Below are 17,104 nucleotides of genomic sequence, written 5' to 3'. Positions count from 1 at the left end.
GGCCACCCAAGGCAAACTGGTCCTAGGTGAGGGATGAGACAAAGAGCAGTTAAACAAACCTTCTATGATGAATGAAAACTTTGGACGGCATTTTCCCTTGCCCAGACGCAGGTCACCGGGGCCCCCCCTCTGGAGCCAGGCCTGGAGGTGGGGCTCGATGGCAAGCGCCTGGTGGCTGGGCCTGCACCCATGGGGCTCGGCCGGGCACAGCCCGAAGAGGCAACGTGGGTCCCCCTTCCCATGGGCTCACCATGTATGGGAGGGGCCAAGGAGGTCGGGTGCAGTGTGAGTTGGGTAGTGGCCGAAGGTGGGGACCTTGGCCGTCTGATCCTCGGCTACAGAAGCTGGCTCTTGGGACGTGGAATGTCACCTCTCTGAAGGCAAAGGAGCCTGAGCTAGTGCGCGAGGTCGAGAGGTTCCGGCTAGATATAGTCGAACTCACCTCGATGCACACCTTGGACTCTGGAACCAATCTCCTTGAGAGGGGCTGGACTGTCTACCACTCTGGAGTTGCCCCCGGTGAGAGGTGCCGAGCAGGTGTGGGTATACTTATTGCCTCCCGACTTGGAGCCTGTTCATTGGGGTTTACCCCGGTGGACGAGAGGGTAGCCTGCCTCCGCCTTCGGGTGGGGGGACGGGTCCTAACTGTTGTTTGTGCGTATGCACCGAACAGCAGTTCGGAGTACCCACCCTTTTTGGAGTCCCTGGAGGGGGTGCTAGAGGGCACACCTTCTGGGGACTCCCTTGTACTGCTGGGAGACTTCAATGCTCACGTGGACAATGACAGTGAGACCTGGAAGGGCGTGATTGAGAGGAATAGCCCCCCCCGATCTGAACCCGAGTGGTGTTTTGTTATTGGACTTCTGTGCTCGTCACGGATTGTCCATAACAAACATCATGTTCAAGCATAGAGGTGTTCATATGTGCACTTGGCACCAGGACACCCTAGGCCTCAGTTCGATGATCGACTTTGTGGTCATCTCGTCGGACTTGCGGCCACATGTCTTGGACACTCGGGTGAAGAGAGGGGCGGAGCTGTTAACTGATCACCACCTGGTGGTGAGTTGGCTTCGATGGTGGGGGAGGATGCTGGACAGGCCTGATAGGCCCAAACGTGTTGTGAGGGTCTGCTGGGAACGTCTGGCAGACCCCCCTGTCAGAAGTAGCTTCAACTCCCACCTCCAGCAGAACTTCGACCACATCCCGAGGGAGGTGGGGGACATTGAGTCCGAATGGGCCACGTTCCGTGCCTCTGTTGTTGAGGCGGCTGACCGGAGCTGTGGCCGTAAGGTGGTCAGTGCCTGTCGTGGCGGCAATCCCCGAACCCGTTGGTGGACACCGGCGGTGAGGGATGCCGTCAAGCTGAAGAAGGAGTCCTACAGGACCTTTTTGTCCTGTGGGACTCTGGAGGCAGCTGATAGGTACCGGCAGGCCAAGCGGAATGCGGCTTTGGTGGTTGCTGAGGCAAAAACTTGGGCGTGGGAGGAGTTTGGGGAGGCCATGGAGAACGACTTTCGGACGGCTTTGAGGAGATTCTGGTCCGGCGTCTCAGGAGGGGGAAGCAGTGCAGTGTCAACACTGTATATGGTGGGGATGGTGCACTGCTGACCTCGACTTGGGACGTTGTGGGTCGGTGGGGGGAGTACTTTGAAGACCTCCTCAATCCCACTAACATGCCTTCCAGTGAGGAAGCAGAGCCTGGGGACTCGGAGGTGGGCTCCCCCATCTCTGGGACTGAGGTCACCGAGATGGTCAAAAAACTCCTTGGTGGCAGGGCCCCGGGGGTGAATGAGATACACCCGGAGTTCCTCAAGGCTCTGGATGTTGTAGGGCTGTCTTGGTTGACATGTCTCTGCAACATCGCATGGACATCAGGGACAGTGCCTCTGGATTGGCAGACTGGGGTGGTGGTCCCCCTCTTTAAGAAAGGGGACCGGAGGGTGTGTTCCAACTACAGAGGATAGTCGGATAGTCGAGCCTCAGATTCAGGAGGAACAGTGTGGTTTTCGTCCTGGTCGCGGAACAGTGGACCAGCTCTACACCCTTAGCAGAGTCCTGGAGGATGCATGGGAGTTCGCCCAACCAGTCTACATGTGTTTTGTGGACTTGGAAAAAGCATTCGACCGTGTCCCTCGGGGAATCATGTGGGGAGTACTCCGAGAGTATGGGGTACCGGACCCCCTGATAAGGGCTGTTCGGTCCCTGTACGATCGGTGCCAGAGCTTGGTCCGCATTACCGGCAGTAAGTCGAACCCGTTTCCAGTGAGAGTTGGACTCCGCCAGGGCTGCCCTTTGTCACCAATTCTGTTCATAACTTTTATGGACAGAATTTCTAGGCGCAGCCAGGGCGTTGAGGGGGTCCGGTTTGGTGGACTCAGGATTGGGTCACTGCTTTTTGCAGATGATCTTGTCCTGTTTGCTTCATCAGGCCATGATCTTCAGCTCTCTCTGGACCAGTTCGCAGCTGAGTGTGAAGCGGCTGGGATGGGAATCAGCACCTCCAAATCCGAGACCATGGTCCTCAGCCGGAAAAGGGTGGAATGCCCTCTCAGTGTTGGTAGCGAGATCCTGCCCCAAGTGGAGGAGTTCAGGTATCTCGGGACCTTGTTCACGAGTGAGGGAAGAATGGAACGTGAGATCGACAGGCGGATCGGTGCGGCATCCGCAGTAATGCGGGCTCTGCATCGGTCTGTCGTGGTGAAAAAGGAGCTGAGCCGCAAGGCAAAGCTCTCAATTTACCAGTCGATCTATGTTCCTACCCTCACCTATGGTCATGAGCTATGGGTAGTGACCGAAAGAACGAGATCGCGAATGCAAGCGGCTGAAATGAGTTTCCTCCACAGGGTGTCTGGGCTTTCCCTTAAAGATACGGTGAGAAGCTCAGTCATCCAGGAGGGGCTCAGAGTAGAGCCGCTGCTCCTCCGCATCGAGAGGAGTCAGATGAGTTGGCTCGGGCATCTGATCAGGATGCCTCCTGGACGCCTCCCTGGTGAGGTGTTCCGGGCACGTCTAACCGGGAGGAGGCCCAAGGGAAGACCCAGGACACGCTGGAGGGACTATGTCTCTCGGCTGGCCTGGGAAATCCTTGGGATTCCCCCGGAAGAGCTAGAAGAAGTGGCCAGGGAGAGGGAAGTCTGGGCATCTCTGCTCAAGCTGCTGCCCCCGCGACCTGACCTCGGATAAGTGGAAGAGAATGGATGGCAAAGATATGCTAAATATTTCCTTTATTATTAAATATCTTTATTAAATTTATTAAATATTTTTCTTTTTTTTTTCTCCCAACAGAGTAATGTCATTGAAGCATCCCCAGACATGAAGAGAGAGAGTGAGAAAGAATGGTATTTTGGCAATGCAGATAAAGAGCGAAGAGGCCCATTTAGTTTTGAGGAGGTATGGTAATGCTAAATTGACAGATTTTCATCTGTGATTTGAGCTTACAATTTTCTCTTTTCTTAGAGTATTTGACTAGGACTCATAGAGTATTATAATACATGCATATTATATGCTAATATAATCTGACAGGCTTTCTAGAGTTTTCAAACACATTGAAATCATGGAAGCAGTCAGCTCACTTTCTGAAAACATGGTATTTAAAGCCCTCTTTAAAGATTGAGAGCATTGTTAAAAGAAGTACAAAAGTACTGTGAAAGTTTTGTTGTGCATAAACATGCTCAATAGGGTAAGCTATTCTTGCTCAAAGAGCAAATTCTACAATATAGAGGCAAGTGATTTTTTCAGTCAGTTGTTCATAGCATGGCTAGCCAATTAACAGTAATGATTAACAAATATTGACTATCACAAATAATAGTATAGCTTTGAACAATATTCGTCATATACAGTATAGCCAGCACAGTGACACACATCCAGTATCCTGAGTCTAAACCTTCCACTCTTCCACTCAATCCTTGCCTTGGGAAATTATACATTCTCCCTTTGTCTGCATTGACTGTTTTTTAGGATCTCTTGGTTCCTGTCACATCTACAGAGATGTGTAAGTTAGGTTAAATTCTGATTGTAAATGCGCCCCAGGTCAGTGTGTGTGCGTGTGTGTTTGAGTAGTGCTTTGTCCAAGGGTGACAGTTGGCTATATATATATATATATATATATATATATATATATATATATATATATATATATATATATATATATATATATATATAAAAAAATATATTTACTAGGGGGCTCTGCCCCCTGCTCGCTTCGCTCGCCTACCCCCGTGTTTGGTTTACTGGATATACAATACAATTTATTTTTTGTATAGCCCAAAATCACGCAAGAAGTGCTGCAATGGGCTTTAACAGGCCCTGCCTCTTGATAGCCCCCCAGCCTTGATCCTCTAAGAAGACTAGAAAAAACTCCCCAATAAAAAACCCTTGTAGGGAAAAAATGGAAGAAACCTTGGGAAAGGCAGTTCAAAGAGAGACCTCTTTCCAGGTAGGTTGGGCATGCAGTGGGTGTCAAAATGAAGGGGGTCAATACAATACAGTACAATACATAGAACAGAGTAAATCCTCAATACAGTATAAAAATAAACATTCTAGAAGTACAGAGTAGAATTTCACATTAGATGATATCACATAATATGATTTGGATTTGTTTTAAGTCCTGGAGACCTCATTCATCAAGCTGCCTCCCCCATTTTGCCATTCCACATCTGAAATAGTGCTAATCTGATGAAAGGACCCCTCATTCCCACATCCCCATTCATCAGGGATGACTTTACTTTAGGCAGGCAATCTACAATTTAAAGAGATTGTTATTTTCTTGGGAATTGTTACATATGCATTATTTTCACTTTTACTTTAAACACTTTTGTGAAAACAATACTTGTCCTTTATTTCCGGCCACGTGCGTGGTTACATCTCTTTCTTGCCAGACGTATAATTCTGCTTGTGTTGTGAAGGGGTGGGCATCTGAACGCATGCTAAGGATATGCCTTTGGATCATTTGCTGTCTTTCTGCTGCTTGCGAGCTGTCTCTTCTGCCTGTCGCATGTTGTTGTTTTAAGAGCTGGGAGCACATGATGCTTGTCTGCCAAAAGCAATCCAACAACTGCTTGGTTAGATGTCTTTGGACTCCATTTAAATGATAGCTCACTGCCTGGTCTCACGTGACGTTGTAAAAACAATACTTGTCCTTTATTTCTGGCCCTGTTTTAGGGCTGCTGTCGCGCTGCCCTTCGATCTTTTTAAGGCCTATACAGCCGCTGTCCTCTCTTGGCACCAAGTCTCATGTTTACTTTACTTTGGTCTCACGGGTCTTTTAAATGTCTTCCGAGAAGATCACGTATCGTTGCATTGCTTTTCCTTTCCAGCACAGGATTTTCGTTTATAATAGATAGATAGATAGATAGATAGATAGATAGATAGATAGATAGATAGATAGATAGATAGATAGATAGATAGATAGATAGATAGAGATATTTTTTTTAATATCACTATTTCTTTGAACAGAATCTGTAAGGAACTGTGAATATGGTATTTAACAGAAAACTAAACAAGTCCTCTAAGGTTATCATTTCACTAAATCAGTGCAAGACATTGTGCATTAGAATCAGAAACTATAGTAGAAGAGCAGTAGCAACAAATGAGCGTGAACTGTAAACGGTGTTGCTTGAGAAATGAGAAGGGTCAGTTTGAACACATTGAGGCCAAGCAGCATTTGTGGAAGTAATCGTGGGAGGTGTAATGAAAGGATAACACTTGTCATTGATTGACTACTGAAAGTGTCAATTATAAACAGCCAAGAAATCAAGTCAGTGTTATGTTATGTTGTGCATCACCCAAACTGAACATAAAACAGTGTTCTGTGTCACAGAACAGATTTTTAAAAATTGATAACAAAGCATACCAAATTAAGAGAAAACCTAGCTGCATGACATAGACTCTAGTTCTCATCTATTACTGTAAGTGGGGTGACGAGCCCACTTCCCATACAAAATATCTGATGCAACACATTACTGTCCCACTCATTTTGTAATAGCTATCCTTTTCACACTGTGAATTTAATACCTGCCTACCATTTCAGATCTTTTCCTCCTAACTTTAAGCTCAGTGAGCAATTGCTAGGGATACCCTTTATACCCCATGCATTTAAATAATGATGAAGGCTATGGAATTATCAGGATAAATGGGAATTGCATACAGGTGAAAGTACAAGGGTTAGTCATTGTGTTGATTGATTAGTCAGAGGTTTTGTATAATGGAGGAAATGAAGAAATTAGAGTAATAAAGAGTTTAAACTTAAAAGGCAGAAGGTAATTCACAACATATTATCCTAAACTGAGCAAAGTAACAGTTGTTAGAAGAGTGGTGCACCTAGAATAGACAACTTTGACTAGGAAAAAGAAATTAAACCTCTGTGATTGACAAACAAGTACCAGAAATACTACTAGCTGAAATGAATCTAGCAATAAACTAGCTAAGAGAAAGTGATCAAGTAGAAGCAGATAATGTTTTAGAACTTTGAAAGGAGCTTGGAGATGAAGTTAGAAAAATGTAACGTTTTTACAGATCTAATAGCAAAGAATATTTTGAATTAATACCTAATGCTTTTTGTAACATTCAAATGATGTAACAATGGAAAGATTATCACAGTAAAAAATTGTATTTTTTATCTTTTAATACATGGATTGTTTTGTCTTAATTATTAAAATGTTGCATTCATTTTCCTGATTTATTAATATCAGGGTTTGGTCCCTGTTTAGATGCAAGGCTTTTGGAATGTTGGAGTACTTTCTACAAAAACACGATGCTGGGCCCAAGGCATGGATGGCTGGAGACCATTGCAAACAATCCCCCAGTTAAAGTGGTGTCTACTGGCCAGTGGACAAGCTGTTTTGAATGAAACTGACCTAGCAACCCTAATTCTCAACATGCTTATCACTATGTGCTCATATTTTCCAAGCAGGTATACCACGGAAACAGTTAACCTGCCATGTGTTTATTTTGTGTGTCTCTCTGTGTTGATCACTTTTATGTAACTGCTTGAAAAGTCTTAATATGTATTTTAAGCTTTATTGTAAGGTAAAATATATGATGTATCTCTTTTCAGTTAGCTATTCTTAAAGAACAGACCGTATGTGGCATAAAATGAACTTAGTGTGCTGTAGCTGCTGTAAGTACATGTTCTAATCTGTATACTAGATGTGAACTGAATGATAAGTGTAGGATTTCAGCAAAGTAACTTTACCATTCTCATGGCCTACAGCATACCACTGTAGCATCAGCTTAAAAAAACTGTGTATTGACCACTATATTGTCTATTACTTTATCTTGTTTTTTAGGTAGGTTGTCAGAGCTCAATACAAAGTCTCCAAGTGCAATGGAACCAAGTGCTGAACAGATGCATCATATCACTATTGCATACGATTTATGAATTCTCTTAAATAAAGCAGTATAATGTAATATTAAAGTATCTGTGGCCATGTGCTGACTTACAGCTCCATTTTGGCTGTAGGTCAGATTGGCTGTATGGAATAGCATGTCAAATCATCACACTTTTGGACCTCATTGTCACAGATTTTAAAGAAACTTGGCAAGCTGATTTAGTGATATGAGTAAACCATGAAACTGAAATTGCACGTCTTGGATCAATATGAAGGGAGATATAAGCTAACAAAGTTTAAAATTATTTGGGGGTTGGAGGGGGGGGGGGGTGTGTGTTATGACTTTGACTGTCTCTATCTCCATTATTATACAGTGGTGTGAAAAACTATTTGCCCCCTTCCTGATTTCTTATTCTTTTGCATGTTTGTCACACAAAATGTTTCTGATCATCAAACACATTTAACCATTAGTCAAATATAACACAAGTAAACACAAAATGCAGTTTTTAAATGATGGTGTTTATTATTTAGGGAGAAAAAAAATCCAAACCTACATGGCCCTGTGTGAAAAAGTAATTGCCCCCTTGTTAAAAAATAACCTAACTGTGGTGTATCACACCTGAGTTCAATTTCCGTAGCCACCCCCAGGCCTGATTACTGCCACACCTGTTTCAATCAAGAAATCACTTAAATAGGAGCTGCCTGACACAGAGAAGTAGACCAAAAGCACCTCAAAAGCTAGACATCATGCTAAGATCCAAAGAAATTCAGGAACAAATGAGAACAGAAGTAATTGAGATCTATCAGTCTGGTAAAGGTTATAAAGCCATTTCTAAAGCTTTGGGACTCCAGCGAACCACAGTGAGAGCCATTACCCACAAATGGCAAAAAACACGGAACAGTGGTGAACCTTCCCAGGAGTGGCCGGCCGACCAAAATTACCCCAAGAGCGCAGAGACGACTCATCCGAGAGGTCACAAAAGACCCCAGGACAACGTCTAAAGAACTGCAGGCCTCACTTGCCTCAGTTAAGGTCAGTGTTCACGACTCCACCATAAGAAAGAGACTGGGCAAAAACGGCCTGCATGGCAGATTTCCAAGACGCAAACCACTGTTAAGCAAAAAGAACATTAGGGCTCGTCTCAATTTTGCTAAGAAACATCTCAATGATTGCCAAGACTTTTGGGAAAATACCTTGTGGACTGATGAGTCAAAAGTTGAACTTTTTGGAAGGCAAATGTCCCGTTACATCTGGCGTAAAAGGAACGCAGCATTTCAGAAAAAGAACATCATACCAACAGTAAAATATGGTGGTGGTAGTGTGATGGTCTGGGGTTGTTTTGCTGCTTCAGGACCTGGAAGGCTTGCTGTGATAGATGGAACCATGAATTCTACTGTCTACCAAAAAATCCTGAAGGAGAATGTCCGGCCATCTGTTCGTCAACTCAAGCTGAAGCGATCTTGGGTGCTGCAACAGGACAATGACCCAAAACACACCAGCAAATCCACCTCTGAATGGCTGAAGAAAAACAAAATGAAGACTTTGGAGTGGCCTAGTCAAAGTCCTGACCTGAATCCAATTGAGATGCTATGGCATGACCTTAAAAAGGCGGTTCATGCTAGAAAACCCTCAAATAAAGCTGAATTACAACAATTTTGCAAAGATGAGTGGGCCAAAATTCCTCCAGAGCGCTGTAAAAGACTCATTGCAAGTTATCGCAAACGCTTGATTGCAGTTATTGCTGCTAAGGGTGGCCCAACCAGTTATTAGGTTCAGGGGGCAATTACTTTTTCACACAGGGCCATGTAGGTTTGGATTTTTTTTTCTCCCTAAATAATAAAAACCACCATTTACAAACTGCATTTTGTGTTTACTTGTGTTATATTTGACTAATGGTTAAATGTGTTTGATGATCAGAAACATTTTGTGTGACAAACATGCAAAAGAATAAGAAATCAGGAAGGGGGCAAATAGTTTTTCACACCACTGTAAGTTGCACATAAATGGTGCATATGTTGTTTTAAAGCTCTTTTCCAACTCTATACTTTGTGTAAATACTATGCTATCCCCAAAATGAATAATTACCTTGTGTGATTATAATATTAAAAATTGAATAGCGAAAAAAACTATATTGTAAAATTGGTAATTTTTTTTTAAAGCTAGCTTATAATGTCATGAGCATCTCCAGAAAATTTTCTTTGGTTTTTGAGTCGTTGCTGAGCTATCATTACTTATCTGAAGTGTGCATCAAAACCACAATTCCTTGCAATGCTGTTAAATAGCAGTTAGTGATCAGTGAATGGTGCAAGGTTATTAGGGTTCATGAAAACTAAGACTAAAGCCAGAACTAGAAGTGAAATTATAATTTTAAGTAAAATAAAAATTACAGTTAAAAATGAATAAAAAAAATAATAATGACAAAGTAACTAAAAATAGAATTAATAGTAAAGTCAAAATATTTTTATTTTTTCCTCTTTAGTTCACACTTTTGAGTTCTTGAAAGACACAGCTCTGCTAAAAAGGGCATTGAATTAAGTAAATTGCATTTGAGGTTATGAACTCTTTTATTGTGTTTTCAGAAAATATACATCAAGCCTTTCCTCATAAACTTGAAAAACTAACACAAAAACTAAACTGAAACTAGATGGGCCTTTAAATCACTATTGTGGGGAAAGAAATTCAACTTTGGTAAAATTTTGAATATGATATGTACAAGCTATACTGTTTGAATGGTAAAGTAGAAATGTAAGAACATAAACAATGAATACACTGTGTTTCAGGACAGTATGGGAATGAGTAGGATGGAGGTGGTCAATGAGGATGTAAAAAGTTCAGTCTCAACTCTCCAGTGTTGGGCGTAGTTTCTTCAACATATCCTAGCCATGTACTTTCATCTCCAGATGTTGAGGGACCAGCCATAGGTTTGGGATGGGGAGGGTCTGCTTGTCACTATTGGAAGAGTCAGACTGACAGATCTGTTTGTTCCCAGGGGTGAGTTTCTGCAGATGTACTGATCTGACCTTAAATTGAGACTTGGGTTACCCTGTATTGCTGTCTCTGTCACATCTCTTAAAGCACAGGTTATCTTCTTGAGATAACATTTGAAAGGGTCACAGCAAGATTTCTGATCAAGTCTAAACAACTTCCCTACTGAAGACATTGTGAAAATGTCTGCTGCTACAGCAAAGACAATGCTTTTATCTCCACCGCGTAATTGGCAGCATCTGCTATTGATTGATTACACGTAACAAGTCTGACTCTCCTCTTATTAATGTAGGGCGGAGCATTGGCATTTATTATCCACATTGGAATGGGCTTTTTTCACAGCAGACATTTTGACGTGAAATAGTATGGCAAGCACAGGTGTTGCTAATGAAGCTTCTGTTCAATTTCATAACTGGAACCTTAATTAATGTCATTACTTACACCTGCCATCCTATTTCATGTCAATATGGCTTCTATGAAAAAGGCCCATTAGTGACAGGAAACCATGTAATAACTCCTATATGTAAGGATAGCTCAGCAACGACTCAAAAACCAAAGAAAACTTTCTGGAGACACTATAAGCTAGCTTTAGTAAAAAAGTGACAAATTTTTTGCTATTCAATTTTTAATATTATAATCACTCATAACATGTTAATTTTTCAATTTGGTGATAGTATTTATGCACAAGACAGACAGGAATTTGGCTTTCAGATCATATTGACTATGGATTTTGGTTAATGTTTTGTGTTCTGATAATTAGGTTTTAAGAATGAGGCAGCATGGTGTAATGGTTAAGGCTTTGGATTTCAAACCCTGAGGTTGTGGGTTCAAATCCCGCTACTGAAACTGTGTTGCAAGTCGCCATGGATAAAGGCATCGGCAAAATAAGTAAATGTAATGTAAAAGAAATATGAGCAACTTTTCTTTTTAATCATTACAAGTCTAGGGGTCATATTCAGGCTGCACTTTGACCATTCTTTTATGCAGAAATTTTGTAGATTCTTTCATGCCTTTTGGTCTTCATTTATGAATTGTGATCTTTTATTATGACTACATGTTTTTCACTTGGGATTAAACACAGAGATGGAGAAGGCTTTTGCTAGGATGTTACTTTTAGGGATGTTTTTATTTGTTGATTTGAATTGTTTTAAGGAATACCCCACCCAAAAATTATGTATATTTTTTTATATATGTTACTTACCTCCCCCATGTAGTTTGTAGTAGTGGAAAAGAAACATTTTTAATCCCATGCTTGCATGGAGAAAAGATATAACTTCTAATAGAACATGTCCCACCTACATAATTCACACATCAAGTATTCAAGTCGTGTGCCTACAATGTGCAATATGGATGTATTTTTTATGAAGACATTGTTAAATAAATATCTCTAGAAAATGAAAGTAGTCCACAAACAGGAAGCCCCTTCACACGAGATTCTGCTTTTAAGTTGAAGACAGGACTCATGCTAACCTGACATGTGTATTATGCGACATGAGTAATTTGAGGTTTTTCATGGATGTAGTTTCTCCACAAACATGAGATTACAAATTTTTCTTGGGCAACATTACAAATTAATTTGGATAAGTAACGTATAAAAATGTATATAATTTCTGTTGATTTTTAAGAAAGGCCCCAGGGCCAGTGGCTTCATGATTGCTACACATCAGCAGTCCCACTGCCATGTTTCATGAAGGGTATGAAGATCTTTTCTTTGTATGTTTCCATCTTTTAAAGCCTGGTGTAATGATGTTGAACTAATAAGAATGTTAGTGTTGTTCTTGTATGTTAATAGCACCTTTTCAGCAATTTCTAAGGTATTTAGCAAATTTCAGTTTTTACATTTCATAGTTTAAAAATCAGTCCTTTTGGTAATTTCAGCATGTTATTATCTATTACATGAGTTAAGTATTTTGGTCAGCCCATAGTAACTTGTAAAGTTTCACATTCAGATATAGATATGTACTGTGTGTGTGTATGCATATGCATATGTATGTGTTTATACATATATATATAAAATTTTCTTTTGAGAGAGGTTTTTTTTTCAGTTTTCAATTAAATGTTAACTGGTTATCTGGAGTCCATTTTTGAAAGTTCATGTTTTAGGAACAACTTGTCAAAACACACAGTAGCCGTGAATGATATTTCGACAGGAGAGGAAAGCTTATACTGTTATCAGTGGTGAAGTTCTTCTGAATTGTTTACCTTTTTGTATTCAGGGATCAGGATAATGCCATCATCAGACCTCTTCCCAGGGTTAAAAGGCTTCTCACAGAGAGTACATGTCTTCCTCATATTGTTCAGGTAAATCATAGTCATCAGAATTAATTGCTTTTAAAAACTGTGAAGAGAAGTTTTTGGTGAGGCTATAAAGCACCAGGAAAAAATACTTAAGTGAGGTTGAAGTCACTACTTTTAACTGTATGTAGATAGATAGATAGATAGATAGATAGATAGATAGATAGATAGATAGATAGATAGATAGATAGATAGATAGATAGATAGATAGATAGATAGATAGATAGATAGATAGATAGATAGATAGATAGATAGATAGATAGATAGATAGATAGATAGATAGATAGATAGATAGATAATTTATTAATCCCAAGGGGAAATTCACAAATGTATCATCATTACAAATGTACTCAACAAGGTAAAATTGCCTTGCTGATTACCGGTATATAATGATAACTGTGTTGTCTTTTGTACATACTTTATTAAAACATACAAAATATTAAAATAAGAAGTAGTTACAGCAAGGTTTAGGAGCTATTTTGTTTAGGCAATAGAAGGTTACAGCCTATATTTTTTTGTTGATTTCGTATACTTTATTAATCCCCAACGGAAAATTGTCTTTTTGCATGACCAATATGATTTCTTTAGTGGTTTTGTGTGTAAAATTATAACCTTTTTGATTTTATGAATATGTTTAAATTAATAGAAAACAACTAACATAGTATAGATATCAAAATGATTCTAACATGATTTGAAAAGCTATTATATTTGGACAGCTCTGGGCTAATGTGACTATTGTGTTTGACTAGAATGAAGATTACCTTAGCAACATTTTGAACCTGTTGTAGTTATTTGGTACTTCATTCAGAAGTGTATGTAATGTGTTTTACAGAAATATGAAGCAATTTATTTTTCATATTAAAGACATAACTTTCTTAAGCTTATTGAATATAGAGATACGAGAGGACATAGGGTCTTGCAGCTGTTCGTTTGTGATAAAATGCAGTTAGGACAACCAATGCATTATCAGATTCAAAGTTCAGAAAGTGTTAAAAGTGGCTCTTGAATAATCTCCTTCTTTAAACATATGGTTGATGTAATAATTTGATTATTTAAAACTGAAAAAATACACAGACACTTTTCAAATGCTATCACTTATTATGTGCATGCAAAATTTCCTTTGTAGTTTTGGGTTGCAGTTTTACTGTAAATCAGTGTTCTCTATAATGCTTGGGCAAAAACACATTTTTCCTTGATTTACCCCAGTCCTCCACAGTTTAAAATTGCAAATCAAACAATTCAGATGTGATTAAAGTGCACATTGCAGACTTTAATGGTATTTTAATACATTTCAGTCACACCATGTAGAACTTTCACTTTTGATAAAAGGTCCCCCCTATTTTAGGGTAGCATAATGCTTTGGACATACTGTATATTAAAGCAGTTACGTTCCAGCATTTTGTTATATATCCCTTGAATGCAATGACTGTCTGAAATCAGTAATTCATAGACATCCCCAAGTGTAGAGTATATTTTCTGGTGATGCTCTACCAAGCCTCTAAATCAGGGATCTTCATCTAATGCTTGATCACGTCTGAAGTGTTTGATTTATAACTTTAAACTGTGGAACAGAGGGGTAAATCGAGGAAAAAAAGTGTCATTGTACCAAACATTATGGAGGTCACTGTAATTATGAGTTCAGCAAAAAAAAAAAAGAGACTGACTTAAATTAAAGAAAGTAATTGAAAACAACCCAACAGGTATCACCAATGTACTGAAGGACTTTACAATAAACATTTTCCAGGAATGCTACTAGTTGCTGTGATTAATACTTATTGATTAATACTTAATAAAATAATTTTTATAATAAAATTCTGAACTGTTCATGTTTTCTCATTTCTCATTGTTTCTATGCAAAATTACAGATAGCTTTCAAATTTCTTTTATGTTTATTTTCTTCTTTTTTGTTTATTTTCTTTTGCAGCTTTTGCTGACATTTGACCCTATCTTGGTGGAGAAAGTAGCCAATTTGTTGTATCTTATTATGCAAGATAACCCTCAGTTGCCTCGACTGTACCTCAGTGGCATCTTCTTCTTTATTATGATGTATACAGGATCAAATGTACTTCCTGTAGCAAGGTATGACAGATCAATAATAAAATAAACATTACTGCATTTAAGACCTGTTACTTTAGAAAACTAACGATACAGTACTGCCATTAAAATACTGTATGCATTACCAAATGTCAGTAACCCAAAACTATCTTCCTTAGCAGAAGGTTTTACATATAATATCTATTGTGTAAACATTTATTTTGAACTCAAATATAAATGAATGCAAACACTGAGTGCACTCACAAATGACAGTTGATTTTTGTAGATAAATTATTACCATTTTTTTTTCATTCATGGAAGCAAAATCATTATTATACTGAATAAATAGTTTTAATTTATTAGTATTATGGTAATTCTCATAGAAAGTTAGACCTTGTTTTTATGTCCCAGAATTAATGAGAAATTAAAAAATTGTTTTTGTTTAATTGTTATACTGTATAGTAAGAAAGCTTAATGTGAAATATTGTCTTACAATAGTTACATTATGTTTGACTGAATGGAAATTTTAATTTTAAGCAATGAATCTCAACATTGGTAAATGTAATTAGGCAGTAGTGTTTAATATGGTTTCAATAGTTAGCAAGGGTATAATGTTGTAGTGTGTAAGAAACACTACAACATTAAGCAACCCATAAACATCTTGGACATTCCCTGAATGAACCAACTGGAACCAACAAAGTTGTGCCCATGCTCTTCAAGCTTTCCAAATCATTAATCTTTGTTTAATTTTGCTTGGGAGAATTTTATCCAAATACAAGGAAAGCACAACAGTCACATCTTCTGTGCTCTGACAGGTCACTGTCCTCCCAAAAGGAAGTTTCTTGATGTTCTGAAAAGAACTGTACCCTCTTACTTCATCTGCATTGCCATTAAAAGCATGTGTAAGCAGGAAGAACTGGTTACAATAGAGGACTTGTTCTTTGGTAGATTGAAAACAAAAATAGACTACTTGAACTGTCAAAAGTAGTAATTAAAAATAATGTGAACCTGCGCCAACCTCTCTGTACACTGTTTCTTGAATCACTATTATCCTTAGCAGCTGTCATCAGTTTCACATCTTGTCTTAACTTTTGATAGAGCCATATATACCTGGCCATGAGCAAACACTGGCGGAGAGAGATGTGGCCTCCTTTTCTAACATTTGTCACAGAGTCTTGTCTCAGCATCTTCTTGTGCCTCAACCTCTCTTACCCTATGTGTACCTGCAGCGGTCCCCCTATATTTATCCTTGGTAACCTTGTGTGTCTCAGCCTCTCTTAAACGGTTCTTTCTCTTTCAATCACATTCCTGTAAAGTCTGCTTCTCAGACTTGCCTTGCTCGCCTCCAGTCTGATTTTTGACTACTACCAATGCAAATGCTTGTGTTGTGCCTTGTTAGTATTTAGTTAAATTATTTGCTCTGTTGTCATTGAAATACTCCTTTTTAACTCCTTTTTTGTAAAATTAAAAAAATGTCACAATCAGGAATCATCGCACTCCTAAAGTATTATTTCATTATCCCCACCACTGAGCCACCAAAGCCAAATTAAGCAATCAGATTGCTTGGAAGGAACGGATATACACGCATACATTACTATTTTATTAAATAGTAAATTAGATCAGATTGCTCAGAGGAGCTGGATACAAACTCACACTCACACACACACGCACACGCACACACACAGTAGTGTTTTATTATATTGTAGATTGTTATATGGTTTGTAATTTGTAGACTTTTGTTTTGGCTGTTTATAGACTGCTGTATGCAGTGACGTGTTAGTTTAAATATAAATTTGCATTATTTGTTTAAATAATAAAATCCACTGTTTGTTTACATAAAAAAAATGATACCGTAAACACATAACCTGGCCAATGGCAGTACAACTGTCTACCACCTCAATTGTTTTGTTTTTTTTTGCATGTTTGTTTTTCCACAATGATAAAAAAAAACAAACCAGCACACCCCTAGTAACCACTCAATTTCAGAAGACTACCATAGTGTCTAACTTTTAGGTGGTGGTTCACATTTCTGCCACTTTGTAATCAGCTGCAAAATACTCCCAATACACCGGAGAGGTCACAGTCTGATGAAACGAAGAGGACAATATCTTCTGCAAACATCCAGAAATGTACCCTTATGTTTCTTTTTAAATCACAAACTGGCAAAGGGACAAAACTGTCTTGGCTTGATATTAAATATGTAAACTCTCCACAAATACTGTGAGCAAACAACACATATATCACACTGCCTCTTATTTTTATAGCGCCATACAGTAGAAGCCAAATGATACAAGATCATGATGCTTTCCCAGGTTTACAGAGCAAGCATAGATAGGACTAGCAAACTTTACATAACCACTCAACTGTTTGTGCGAGAATAAAATCAATCTGCTTTTCGCACCAAGGTTGGAATTTGTATTGATCACCTGAGTTCCTTTTTTCAGACAGAGAGCCTCTATAC

At 39.3% G+C, this 17,104-nt stretch overlaps 1 protein-coding gene across 2 annotated transcripts in view; it reads left to right on the top strand.

Annotated features, from left to right (window-relative positions):
- The window catches only part of LOC114653624 (dnaJ homolog subfamily C member 13), a 331,290-nt gene that overhangs the window by 244,945 nt on the left and 69,241 nt on the right, over positions 1-17,104 (top strand). For both annotated transcript variants that reach the window (XM_051929216.1, XM_028804037.2), the window contains exons 28-31: positions 3,286-3,390; positions 6,708-6,910; positions 12,531-12,615; positions 14,534-14,688. In XM_051929216.1, coding sequence (XP_051785176.1) covers positions 3,286-3,390; positions 6,708-6,910; positions 12,531-12,615; positions 14,534-14,688 — 548 coding nt within the window. The remainder of the gene's footprint in view (positions 1-3,285; positions 3,391-6,707; positions 6,911-12,530; positions 12,616-14,533; positions 14,689-17,104) is intronic.

Source organism: Erpetoichthys calabaricus, chromosome 6, assembly GCF_900747795.2.
Source record: "Erpetoichthys calabaricus chromosome 6, fErpCal1.3, whole genome shotgun sequence".
In the NCBI taxonomy this organism is placed as follows: Eukaryota; Metazoa; Chordata; class Cladistia; order Polypteriformes; family Polypteridae; genus Erpetoichthys; species Erpetoichthys calabaricus.
Note: the sequence above shows the minus strand (reverse complement) of the source record. Positions and strands in the feature narration are given on the sequence as shown.